We start from the raw sequence: 14,325 nt of genomic DNA, 5'->3' as shown, positions 1-14,325 counted from the left end.
AGACAGAACCCTATCAGGTACTGGGTTCTTGGTGAGTTTTGAATCTGTTTTTAGTGAACTGGAACAAGTTAGATAAAGTTGTTTATATGCTGTAAATCTACTTTCCCTGAGCCGAAAATGTGTTAGCTAATGGGTTGTTTATGAGTTGCAAATCTGTTCAGTGAGGTGAAAATTTGTCAGATAATGGGTTGTTTATGAATTCTAAATCAATATTCAGTGAGTCGGAACTATGTTAGATAATAGCTTGCGTATGGGTTGTAAATCTGTTTTCAGAGAACTGGAAACATGTTAGATAATGGGTTGTTTCTGGGTAGTAAATCTGTTCTCAGTGAGCTAAAAACATATTAGATAATGGGTTGCTCCAGAGTTGTAAATCTGTTTTTAGTGAACTGGAAACCTGTTTAATAAAGGGCTCTTTATATATCTTAACTCTGTTTTTAGTGTGCAGAAAAGTTCAATAATGTGTTAGATTTGAGTGGCATATCTGATTTCAGTGAGGTAGAAATCCATCAGCTAATGGATTCTTTATGAGCAGATCTATGTTCAATGAATTAAAAATCTGGGACAATAGTATCTTGTATATAAGGTACTCTATTTTCACTATTTGAGTCAAATACTGAGTAAAGGTTTGTATGATTTGTTGACTTCAACTTAATGATGTAGAAAGGGGTTGTAGAATTGTTAGAACCACACTAGATATTTCCAATGTGGTTTTGAATCTCTAGCAAGTAAAACTTGCTACACATGCGTACTAGTAATTTTGGAGGAAAAAGATAGCAAAATGAATGTCAGAGATATTTTTTTAATCCTGAAATGAAACATTTTTACTAAAATCTCTCAGCTGGATTCCATTTAATAATTTCTGTGTAATCACATATAGTTAACGTGGAAATAAAAAGAATTTAGAATTTTACATCTTCCAGTGAATGGAATCACTGATGTCAACCGGTCTTACCACTGCTTTTTCCTTTATAGGTATCACTGTTGGTCAGATACTTCTAATATATAAAGCAGCCTCATGAACTGTTTCCTGTTTACAGTGAGAGAAAATCATGTGCAGACTGTGGAAAGGAAGGATATGTAGTACAAAAATATCAGTTTAAATTGAATGACACAACATAAAAAAAAGGAGTTTAAAACACATGAAGGAGAACAATAAACTAACATATACTGGAATGTGATATCCCTTCTCATTTACAATGAAAAAAACAACTGAAGCATTTCTAGAAAACAAACACCATTGTTCACAAACACATCCCAAGCATACACAGTAAATTTTTTGCAAGATAGAAAATTTCATCTGACATTCAATTATTCAGAGTGCTGACTCTGCTAATGAAAAATGAAATCGGGCATATTAAGATTACAAGTAGAAACACTCCTAACAATTTCTTAAAAGTATAATTCTCATCTATGCTTTATGGAATGTCTTTAGCTCTTGTACAACAACCTATTATAAAGTAATGAGGAATACTTTATTGTTCTTTTAAAAAAACGATTTGTATCTGCATTGGTGCTTCACCAGTATTTCCTTCTCCTCTTCGTTTTAAATGTAAAAATTTCCAGTGGCTTAGTTAAAATAGTGCTTGTATGTCACCACTGCACATTTCTGTGAGCTGTTTGTGTCTCTTGTACGGCTAACATCAGCTCTGAATCCCTAGGTTTTAATGTTTTCCTGGGAATAATGAGAACATCCTGACAACATTGTTTAGTTTCTCTTTACCATATCGTAATACAGATACTATTAATTCCTCTAAATATGCACACATAAAAACTCAAAGTAAAAAAAGGCCTTGTATTATATTTGAAAAATGCGTTTCCATTCATTAGTGTCAACAGTTTTCATGACCACGAATACCTTCCCAGAACCACAGTGCAGAGGGACATAATGATACAATTATCCAATGTCAGTTGTAGAATAATATTTTGTCAGTTTGCAACTGTTTAACTTCTTTCTTTTCTAAAAATATTTCCATTAATATCCAACAGCAAAGGGAAATATGTTCCACATCAAAGGTACTTCCATTTTTCCTAATCACTTTCTTTGGTCTTGTTATTAAACTGTTTGACCCAAACAAATAGCTAAATGTAGCAATGCCATAGGCAACATAACATACGATATTCAGATGAGAATTATCCACAACGTAAGGAGCAAAAACTATACAACACTTCAGACATTTTGGAAAACAGTTACCAAAATGAACCGCTTCCTCCAAAAAAACCAGACAGTACTCAAAAATGACAAGCAAGAGAAGAAACACAGTAAATATATGCATTTGACAACTGACTACAGATGAATGAGGCTTATTGCATATTTTAGAGCAATTCAATTGGAACAGAAATGAAAGACAAGATATTTTTAGAATTTAGATTTTTGTAGTACAGATTTTTGGATGTGTAGTGTTAAGGATATATTTCTTACACATCTGCATTCAGATTTACCTTGAATTCTAATTTTACCATGACAAACCACGATAACTTTTTACATACACCTTGTATTAAAGTTATGTTAGGCTTTGTTGATAAAGATTTCGGTGCCAGATCCTCAGAAGATTTTACTGAGGCCTCAGCTGCAAAATATGTTTGTGTCTTATCGTGAAGACTTTGGTGATGATATTGGCGTCAATTCCCTGATAGCAGTGTCAGGCTTCAATTATTCAGAGGCTAAAAAAATGTCAAGTTTCATACAACTCCTCCTACTAGTGTGGTGAATGAAGGCATAGTAAACATGCAAAGCTACCGAGTAAGCCTCTACTAAAAATGGACAATTTCGTAGTTGGAATTTGCCTCCGATTATCACTGAGCACAAGTCACTTTTCTTGGGCTCACTACAAGAAGGGTGAGTCAACTGGACACACTGACCAGGGTCCTAGTATTTTGTACAGAGGAATGATTATGTCAGCAGAGGTATCTTACAGTACTTCACCCCCACTAACTAGAAAAATAAACAACCAATAGGTTCATGGTGTAAGGGGCCTTCTTTCATTTCCAGGCATTGCACAATGAGGTTTTGTTTCAGCAGTAAAGCTCCTTAAAATCACAATAATACAAATTAAGCACCATCATTATCACTTCTGTTTTCTAGTAATATGCTTCATGCATTGTAAGATTGTTATAAAATAAATTATTTTGAATTGTAATTGTACAGATAATATTTAAATGTATCTTATAGGGATAAATTACAATAATTGTGTTATATAGTTAAGTATGGTAAAACTTTATTGACATTTTTAACTCTATAAAGTCAAGTGATTATCAACTTTTCACTTAATAAAGTTTATTGAAATAAAATATGTTATTTGGGAAATAATTTTTTTTACTTACTTTCAATTAGCACTTTTCTGCCAGCCCAGTTGTCATTAATAACTTGTATATTTCCAAAGTGTGCGTCGCTGAAGAATATGCGATTTGTACCTCTTCCTTTCAGACTATAGTCAAAAGCAAGAGCTATCACATTTTTGAAGTACTCTGGATTTTCATATGGCCTTACTGGTGAATTTAAGTTGGTTTCATCTGAAAGATGTATACTTTTTAATATTGTCCTTCCTGAGTACAACAGGTAACCTTCATGTCTCAGGCAAGTAATTCCATCTTCTGCAAGATAGCCATGTGCACAAGCACATGTTCTCCGTGCATTTCCCCAATAAAGGCAAAGTTGATGACATCCACCATTATTCTTGGCACAAACATTAGTACCTGTAAAAAAAAAAACAAACACAAAACCAAAAATCTCTCTTATAATCCTACACTTAGCTAACTTAAATCAAAACGTAGTTTTATGTATTTTAAGAACTCTTCTCTTAAAACTGTTTCTACAATATTCACAAGTAAAACAAAGGCCAAAACAGTAAAGAATGTAACTTTAACCACAAGCTAAAGACAATTTTAAAGAATACAATGAATAAGCAAATATAATTAATGTCCTTTCCAATTCACAAGAGTATATATTTTATTAATAGAAAATTATAAAATGGGTTATTCCTCCATAATCAGCTGAAGACTTAGAGACTGTTTCAAGTGCTTTGAAAGATTTTTTTTTTTAAAACACCTGTTACTGGCAAAAAGTCAAATTTAGATACCACCAGAATACAGTACTGTTTTTAGACAATTTCTATCAAAATGAAACCATAATATTGACACATACAAAACTGTGTCAATCCAGTTCCCTGTTTTTAATAAAGATATTTCTTAACATTTTGTTCTAATTTCCTTTAAAACCTGACTTAAAAAACTTACTCCCTGACAAATGCATACCATTAAGAAATCATTGTAAAATTAGTAACTTCAATGACTTAAACTACACTTGTTACAAGCAATATTTAAAATTACAGTAATTGTCAATAATTAGGAGCTATTTTCCTTTGTCTTTTTTGGACTATGTATGAATTACTATTATAGTTAGTTTAGATAATTTAGTTTCTGTTTCTGACAGCACTTCCCATGTAACAACTCCGCTCTTTCAATATAGTCATTTTCCCATTTCTGAAAATTTTCCACACAGTGGAGGAGAAGAAAACATTTTAAATAGACTGTTTTCTGGTAGAAAACCATAATAATTGTTGGGGAATATGTAGTATGTAGAAGTACTGTTGATTGTATTTTCTAACTGCTACATTTCAAGCTGAAGATACTTTTAAGAAAAAATAATGGGAGATGAGAGTTAACTTGCTCTTCAAATTAGAAACGTTGAATTTTGTGTTCCTAGGCAAAGTTACATGACACATCTTCCTCTATAGTTATGTAAAAACATTTAGAGATTTAGCTGTATACATTTTTACATTTGGTTTGTTTTAAAGATTCTTTTAAAGTTTTATTAGGCTAGAAAAGTTAATATCTGTTTGGAAGGATGAGAGGTCGAGAAAAGAAAGGAAGTTACAGGAAAAAGATCCTCAAACTTCTAAAATCTCTCTTTGAAAACTTCAATGCTTCCCCAATTCACCAGTTGTTAATATCTTTTAAATTGGCCAATTCTGAAATCAGTGTAGTTAGGACATGTCCTTGCACACATGTAAAATAGCACTGAAGGATAGGAATCCGTTTGCAAATAGCACTGCAGGACTGGCTCATCAGAAAGGGTAAAACAGGTGTTTGAAAAAAAAGCATTAATCACAATCAGCACAGATTGGGGTTCTCTTTGGTTTTGTTTGGGGTGGTTTGTTTGTTTGAATAATAGAAGGTCAGGAAACTAGCTAATTACATTTTTTTTAAATAGCATTAACTACTTCTAGTTCAATGAACTTAAAAAATATATATAATAGTGTGATATAGAAAAACATTCCAAAAACATTTTTCACCTGTTTTTTCCCTTTTGTCTTCCTGGCTCACTGACAGCCCCTCCCAAAGACATTAACCATTTGTACCCTAGTAAAATTTGAAAAATGTATTAAAAAATCATCCAGTTATGTTTTTCAAACTAGCATCAAAAGATTTCTAGCCTCAGTAACTGTTTCTCTTATTCCTAATGCGATCAAGTCTTTAAAAGCTATCAATAAAAATCATTACATGTAAAGAAGCATTTTTTTATCCAATTGTTCTATTTTCCTAAGACTATAATATAAAGCAGCCCTTCCAAGCAAGCAGACATTAACTATTTCTAGCCTATTTAAAAGAAACAATAAGTTTTTGTGTGGATTTTATTTTTATCCACCAAATATGATGCCCGCAGTACTCTGAAATTACATGCAGAAATTCTTAGTAAAATTAATATGCATATGTTTGCAAAATATATTTTTTCAAAACTATTTAAAATTCCCTTGGGAAAAAAAATGAAAAGACAGTTTTTCTTCTTGATTGTTAAATATGCTTTCTTTCAAAATGCAGATTTATTTTACATGTCATATTTAATGCAGTTATTTAGGAAAGTTGTATATAAAAGCAACAGGATCTTCAGGTATATAATGCTGTGATTAAAGCAACTTTTGAGAGCTACCAACACCAGAAATATATTTGTATTAAAATGTTTATCTTGTACTACAGTCACATTTTTTTTCTTCTCTTTTTGAATACATTTGTAGAAAATTTTGTCTGGATTGCCTGGTAGCACTTTGTTCTGAGGAAATCATCATCATTTTTCGTAGACTTGTAACCACCTTTGTTCACTAAAACAAGTTTTTGAAGGTCTCTTCAAAACCAGAATTTTAGGAGGATAAAGATAGCTAAAAGCAAGATTATTCTTAGTCAGGTAGTGGCTAACAAAATTTAACCATCAATACCATAAATCACCGAGAGTATATGATAACTTTTGTCTCCTGAATTTGCTAAACAAATTGAATACAAAGGAAATCCAATTATTTACAAGGTCTCTTCCCACACAAAAAAAATAGGACTCAAAACCAAGTAATTTCAGGAAATAAATATTTGAGACACAGAGGCTGGGAACATCTAGCTGTGAAAAAAAAATTCTGGTTTGTTTTCCAACAGAAATCTGAGACTGCCTGAGATTACTGCTCTTTAAAGCACAGTTCAAGTCCCTCTCATTCCTAAGAATGTTTTTTTGCTTTTTAAAAAACAAAACAAAACAACAAAAAAACCCTACCAAAACCAACCAAACCTGGAATGATAGGAAGTGTTTTGGTTTTCTATTTTCTCCTTAAAACACTCAGAAGAATTTTAGTAGAATTTATACTATATGTTTTCTTTAGTACATTAATTTTAGCTTAAAAAAAATACTTCAAGAGTAAAAAGTGGAGATAAAATCAGTGATTACTTAACTTTTCGTATGCTTTAATATACATAAAAAGTAGCAGGTGATATTAAAACAATTAATAGCATCCTTAAGAACAGCCAACCTTTCTCTCGTGCTCTATTAAAGACTTTCACTTCCTTCAGGTTTATTCCAAGGCCAGTCCTCATGGTCACAGCATCCGTGGCCTCATTCTTGTGGCCTCTTCTAATAGAGCCATTTGCATGTGCTCTGCCAAAAAAGTTGAAGATGTCTCATCAACAATCCTCAACTAATTCACACCAAACAAATGACTGAAGGGCAGTGGAGAGTTCACCTAACAGAAGGTGAAGAAACCTGTTCTCATCTATGACACTGATATGCTTTAGCTTTCAGCATCAGAAATGCCCCTTCTTTGGAAATTGTATAGCTTTCCGTGATCCTTTCTGTGACCTTGCTAAGGAATGGCTAATCCTACAAAGGTGAAGCACCTGGCACTGAAATAACATTTTGAGACTCAAATACCTATGAAAAATAAATTACCTGTCAGACCAGTAGATGTAAGCTCCAAACACCGCGACTGAAAACATATCCACATTGCTCCCTGACAGCACAATCTCCCGATTCCCTCCACTCTCAAGGTCAATTCTTTCTATCTTGTCGGTACGAGCATCACACCAATATAATTTATTTTCCTAAAGATTAATTTTAAAGGAAACATCAACAATCTTGTCCAAGTATTTAATTAAGAGTTATTAAGATTACATCAAAGTGGAAGACCAGCTGGCTTTAATGAATCATAACAAATACTGTACATTTTAACATATACTGGAAGACAGAGGAACTAACCTCATAGTCGATGGAAATCCCATTAGGCCATGCAATCCCCAGGCTCACAAGCACAACCTTCTCAGACCCATCTAAGTGTGCCTTGCCTATGCAAGGAGTCTGTCCCCACTCTGTCCAAAATAAATACCTAAAACATTGTAGAAATTACCAATTAAAATTTTACATCAAAATAAGAGTTGAAAATACGTAATACTGTACTGTAATTGCAAACAAAATGCACCATTCCCATTAAATAGATATTTAAAAAACATGGTAAGACTCATGTCTCTAAATAATCTTAAGAGATTAAATGTATCATAATACTTGGTTCACAGAACACTTTGAGAGATTTTTTGCAAATGATATATATGAAGTAATTCTTAAAACTGTATTCGACCAGTCAATATGCAATTTTATTTCTTAAAGAATTCAGCTTTGTGCTTGGAAAAATAAAAGCAAATTAAAAAAAAAAATTACTGCAACAGAAGCTCTCGCATCTAATTGCTAACAAATGTTGTGATAATACAAAAGGTGTATGTCTAACTTAAAAATGTGTTAAATATGAAGCGGTGAGGAGTACTGTGGGAAATGGCAGAGCAAAGGGATTTTATTTGGGAAGAAAATATTTCTCCTATTCTCCCTAATGCTCATGGGATGAATCTGCATCTTACTTATCTAATTTTATATTACTGTATACTTACTGGCACAGTAACATCACTATTTTGGGATAAGATGCTAGGTCAAACTTCTGCCTTGACCTCCTACTTCTCAATCTGTTGTTTTAGGTATAGCAAAATGAGGCCAGTTAATCTACACACAGCACTTCCTTTATTGAACAGTAACCTACGGAATAGCTTTAAGTAAATGTCTATGTGTCTACAAATACATATGCGTATATATATATTTGTGTTAAAATATATTATAAACACGCACACAACAATATATACATTCTAAGCAAGAAACCTCTTTCTAAGATAACATAATTGAGGTCTAGCATATTACTAATCACCTGAAGAGAAGCATTTTCATAGCAAATATTCATAACACACTCAAACATTGTTTAGCAATACGCTGTACACAAAGAGAACAGAACATACAAAACCATTCTCCATTGTTTTTCTCTGTGTGGAATGTATGCATTAGTCTATTTTTAAAGATTACAAAAGTCTTCTGTGCATTACTAACCAGTTCTACCCCTGAGTCTGGTGATATCATTATACCAATCTGTTATGAAATGTTGATTGGATGACTGCAGATACATGAAATAAAGAGGGATAAAAAATGGGACAGGGAAGAACAAATATGGATCCTATAATTAGGTCATCAAATTTAGCTTCTGAAACAATGCCCACCTTACTTTGGCTCTAATTGTAGGGCTTTCCGGCTGTAATAAAACCAAATTTGTTCTCATACTTCTTTACGTAACAAACAGTAATATGAATACTAACTATAAACTTATACTACATTAGGAAATTGAACTATTACATTAGCTAAATTAAAAATATGTTTTAGAAACGTTAAAATAGACAGTATTAACCAGGTAGGTATCAGCAATCACTGCTTAAGTTTAATACAACTTTAACCAGATTACTAACAGCACCTCTAAATGGAACTGAACTTGCTTTCAGGCATCTAGGCAGAAGTACTTTCTTAACACAAGACACTAACTAAATGTTGACTACAGAAAAGCAGACATTTAATATGCTTGAATTAAACATTCCGTGCTCTTTACTTAGACTAGTTACTCTGAGAAAAAACAAAACAAAACAACCAAAACAACCATAATTAGCAGGTTAAATGAATCTAGAATCCTCCAAAGAAAATCCTGAATAGCTGCCAAAAATGTAAGGCAAGTTACTTAATACTCTCTTAGAGCATTAACGATTATAAATATATTGATATATAAACTTACATAAACTATTAACCAGTATAGAAAAATTTGATCTTCCCATATCTTCCCAAAAGGTATGGGAAGTACCATCTAGAATAATTGTTTCCTGGACCTTTGTAGGTAGCAAAATGCTACCGACACCCTTGGTGTATATATTGCAATGCTAGAATAACTACTACTCAACTTATTTCGGAACTATCCCATATATAATTTACGTAGCTGACATGGAGATGCAAGTGGCGGAAATTTGATGTGGGCCTAGAATCAACTTTCAAAAACTTCTTCGGAAAAAATTCAATCAGAGTTTAAACTCGCCCCGCCCCAAACCCTAAACACAAATGAAATTCCCGCAATGTTTTTGAAGGAGTATCTTCCAAGTCTAAGAATTATTTCAGTATTAGCTTTACTCCATATTTCAATCACAATTTTGAGCTTGATCAGAAAATTATTATTTAATTGGGGGAAAAAAAAGTCAGCCAAGTGTATGTTATATGAATAAGTATACCTGATGACACAAGACACTCCTTTGTAGGACTACACATTCTTAAATTTTTCCTTAGCAAACAACGTTACCAACCAGCTGAATGCTGGCTGCTTCGTATCTTGGCATAACTGGCAGATTCAACGAGATCTAATAACTGCTATTATCCTCTCCATTCTTATAGCTGTCAACTCAAGCTCCAAGAGAAATGAAGAATGTGAAGTTAGGGCAAGGGGAGGGAAGAATACCTTTGAAAATTTTTTAAAGAGAGATGACAATAACGCAGAGGGTAAAAAGGCCTTTATCTTCCCACAGAAAGGTATACCCGTACTTCACTAGCAAAACATTGCTATCCTTCTCATGAAAAAACTGTGATTGGAGACATCTCAAGATATCATTTAGTGGCACAGTATTAAAAAAAGAGAGATGAAGCTTACCTACTTTCACAGAAGGTACGCTGTTCTACCAGACATGTAAAACAATTACTAATCTGTGGTCCTTTCATCTCTTAAGTTTTCTTAAGCATTCTAAACACATCCAAAAACTAACTATAAAACTCAACAAGATAAAACACCTAAGAAATGTTTCACAACTGAATTAATTTCTACATTTAGCATTTCTCTTCTTTGTTTTTAAGTGCAATAATTCAAACTCCTCCAAATTATATTTTAACAACATTTTATTAATATCTGCTTTTTGGTGGCATTAGACTATTCTATTTTAAGACCTAACAAGATGGTTCAGTGGCATCTCCAAATATCCATTAACTTAAAAGCAGGAACTGTTTCTTTCCAAAGAACCTTGTTAATATTGTTGACTATTATTTCATCTGCTTATGTGCACACTTATCATTTTAGTAAAATAAAACCATGAACTGTTCAGTCAGAAAGCATCATGTGAAAATACTGACATTAAAATAAAAAAAAATCCACACTTCAGTAAAAAAAGCAACTTTTCTATCAATAGCAGTATTAAATATTATTCTGTCAAGAGTTCTGCATTTACTCTTCCCTATAGCAAATGTTAAATGCTGGATCTCAGCTACAATCCATCGTCCCTCTCCAAATACTGCCAAGAGTTGATTTCACTTTTTACCATTTCTAGTTGAAAATAATGGATTTTATTTATATAATTCATATTATTTTCATATCTAAGAATTCTCCAGAGGAACTGCATCTACTGCACTTAGTCATCATAGACTTCATGGGGGCTTTTCCTTTCCTTTAATGTAAGGAAGGGGTGAAAAACTATGTATGTGTACAGCAAATACATTATATACATGTTGAGGAAAATTACACTGTAAATTAACTATTGTTTTGAAGAAGTTTGGTCTACCCTTCTGGTCAGAAGAATTTTATCAGGCTTCTGTGTACTTACCTTCAAAAGTTGTGGGTTTTTTTTTTAATTTTTTCTAACAGAAGAGCTCAGCTATTCTGCTACATTAAGGACAAAAATACAATAATTAATTCAGCCAGATCCTACTCTGAAGAACAGCATTATCCTAAACTGTTAGCAGATACTGCCAAGCAACCAGTGGTGCTATATGAACACAGCTGTAATGATTTGTGGCAAAAGCTATTACATTATGCAGAAAATAAAACCCCTTATTGCTTTCATCTTCATTCTTAAATACATTCAGTTGCAATGCTCTAGTCTGCAAAATACACAGATACTATGTCTAAATTCTCATAAAGGAAATAACGGCAAAGATCCAAATGGCATTTGCATCACTGGTATCAATCTGGCCTTACTGAAAAGTCAGGATACTTCATTTCTATGGCTGCAAATTCCTTTGAGTACAGAGAGTGCTTTCCTGAAAATAGTGAGATACTGATTTGATTGAATCTTGGAAAATGAGCTACACAATGTCATCTCTGGTTTTGGGGGCAGGTAGTTGCTCAAGTACTTCTTTAAGATTTTGGATATACATAATTTAGAGTTTCCGTTTTGGCAGAGTAAGTGTACCAGTTAAATCCACTGAATCTTGCTTATATGCCTTTTCCTCAGAAAGTACATTTCATATTCCCATGAAAAAAAGATGGGAATTCTCTGCAGAATTTACTGCTTCCGTTTTACTTGTAGCTCTACTAACAATAATTTTGGAGCTGGAAGGGGACAGAAAGTTCTCTATTTCTGTTAATGCTGCAGTATAGTCCCTACTCTCAACAAACCATTGGATGAATTCATATGTCATTTTTGACAATCCTTACTCTCCTACCCACATCTTCATGCTTCATCTCACATTACTTTCAGCTACCCTGAAGGGAATCTCCTTGATTGTTGTAGTGGGATGTTACATGATACCAGAATTTATAACTACCAAGGATTACACTGTTCTACGATTTCATCATGTCATCGAGGTCTTCACTAACTAATGTGACTTCCTTGGATTTGCTGGAAACTTAAGAACAGATTTAAGCATGGTTCCAAGCAATGTCTAAACTTCAGTTGAAATGATTGTCTTCGAAAATGAAAACTGTTTTGCAAAGTACAGTATGTCATGTATACAGAGACCAATGAAAAGAATCAGTGTATGATAACAATAACACTTCCTTCCACCTGTGCTTAGTTACAGTACAATAGTTTCCAATACAATCCTTTTGGGTTTTATTAAATGCTTATCTGTTACAACAAAGGCCTCGATTTACTTATCTAAGAGCTTCAGTGCTAGCATGCAAACTTTAAAAGAAATGCAAGTAGCTATGGTCATGTTACCCTTTTTCTGGGTGTACCGCAACAGATCTTGGCTGGTCCAAACCCTGGGATATAATTACATATCGGAATGAGCCGTTGAGCCTGGCAACTTCAATTAAGTTGAAGCCATGATCCGTCCAATATATGTTACCTAGGAAAAATACCTTGAAGTTACTGGAAAAAGAAAACACTACTTGAAAAGTGTTTAAATCTTAAGTGCATAAGTTTGGACCAGAAACTAACTGTTGTCTTTTAACTTATATGTATCCTATATTTGTAATTTCTAGCCCTATTCAGTCTTCCGTTTTAAAGTATAAACTTGTATTCGTGGTTGTCCCCATTGAGACTGTCCGCCTAAGAAATAGTATCTAAGATATTTAAATAATTTTTCTGTCTGTAGTAAAACTGAGAAAAACAGTAGTGATAACTTCAGAGAAAAATATCTAGACTTTTGGAATATTAGAAATTAGAGCTGAAGTCAAACCACGTCATTTAGTCTTGAGCCGAAGATGCAAGAGCGTACTGTCAGAAATCATGACCATTCCTGAAGCAGGTTAAGACCTACCTGCTATCCAGTCCACTGCAATGCCTTCAACTCTTCCCAAACCATTTGTAACAATGTCTTCTTTCCATGTTTGGTCTCGTTTAGATCTGCTAATTTTGTTGAAACCCATGTCTGTCCAATAGATTGTATCATTTCCTATAAAACACATGACAAGGATTCTTGGATTAAGTCAGTTCCTTCAGTCCAAGTATCTACATCAGTAAATCAGTAACTGTAAAAACTGCCAATTATAACTTTATTATTATGTCTCAGAGTAAATAGAAGAATGGTATCAACACTATCACCTTTAATTCCTTTTTCTTTTTTTTTTTTTTTTTGTTTAAATAATTAAACCAGGATACTAGGTTTTCTACTGGTTGTTTAGTACTGCACATATAACATAATAGGGCCATGACAACAGATGGAAGCCACCACCCCTGTCAAAAATCAGGCAATAAATTATGTTGTCTTGCTTTGTTTTTTTTTTTTTCCTTAATGGGATACCTGTTTGAAAACATTTTATTTTGTTTACTAATCACCATCCCAAAATTATTTAGAGGTCTGAAAAACTACAGTGTAAAACTGCCTATACAGTCTTTTCAATCTGTATGACTGAATTTTGGCAGTATAAAAAAATCTAACTAGTAAAAAAAAAAAAGTGTGACATTTGAGAGTGATATACTGGTAAAAGAATAAAAAATTAACTCTATCCACAGTTCATCTTTTATTTTAAATGTCCTGGCAATTTTACTAAGAGTCTCTTTTGGTGTTTTAAGGCATTTCAGCTGTCTTTCCTGCCATTCTGCTGCAGTTGGCTGCACAGGGCGGAAGAGAGGGACCACTATGTAGAGTACCTATTTTCATTTAAAGTCATCAGCTAGGCTCAGAATTTGGAGTGGCCAAAGCACAGACATGCGTTTCCCTCCGTTGCCACAAAGTACCTATGATAAAGAGATGGGGCAAACAAAATTATATGACACCCCTCAGGCAGAATTCTCTGTATTTCCATTGACAGAGCTCTGAGTTAACAACACAGCCATGCTGCAACCCACATTCTGGTTTCAGAGTTGTCAGCTGGGGACTTCCTGAGTGAGCCATTTTCTCTGGAAAATGCATTGCTCAGAGATAAATAACATTTTTTCCTTCTTTATTTTTTCATACTTTATATATCTGCTTTTAATTCCATAAGAGTGTTTGTGCATATATATATATTTTATATATATATA

General features: G+C 33.3%; 1 protein-coding gene across 1 annotated transcript in view; it reads right to left on the bottom strand.

Annotated features, from left to right (window-relative positions):
- LOC104083285 (low-density lipoprotein receptor-related protein 1B-like) overlaps positions 1-13,255 on the bottom strand; it is a gene marked incomplete at both ends in the record, with an annotated part of 48,781 nt that extends 35,526 nt beyond the window's left edge. The window contains 6 exons of the mRNA XM_009586709.1: positions 3,325-3,696; positions 6,789-6,913; positions 7,205-7,356; positions 7,511-7,637; positions 12,577-12,706; positions 13,121-13,255. Coding sequence (XP_009585004.1) covers positions 3,325-3,696; positions 6,789-6,913; positions 7,205-7,356; positions 7,511-7,637; positions 12,577-12,706; positions 13,121-13,255 — 1,041 coding nt within the window. The remainder of the gene's footprint in view (positions 1-3,324; positions 3,697-6,788; positions 6,914-7,204; positions 7,357-7,510; positions 7,638-12,576; positions 12,707-13,120) is intronic.
- Positions 13,256-14,325: the final 1,070 nt, after the last annotated feature.

Source organism: Fulmarus glacialis, unplaced genomic scaffold (genome assembly GCF_000690835.1).
Source record: "Fulmarus glacialis isolate BGI_N327 unplaced genomic scaffold, ASM69083v1 scaffold33761, whole genome shotgun sequence".
Lineage (NCBI taxonomy): Eukaryota > Metazoa > Chordata > Aves > Procellariiformes > Procellariidae > Fulmarus > Fulmarus glacialis.
The sequence above is the reverse complement of the archived record's forward strand: the minus strand, read 5'-3'. Positions and strand labels throughout refer to the sequence as shown.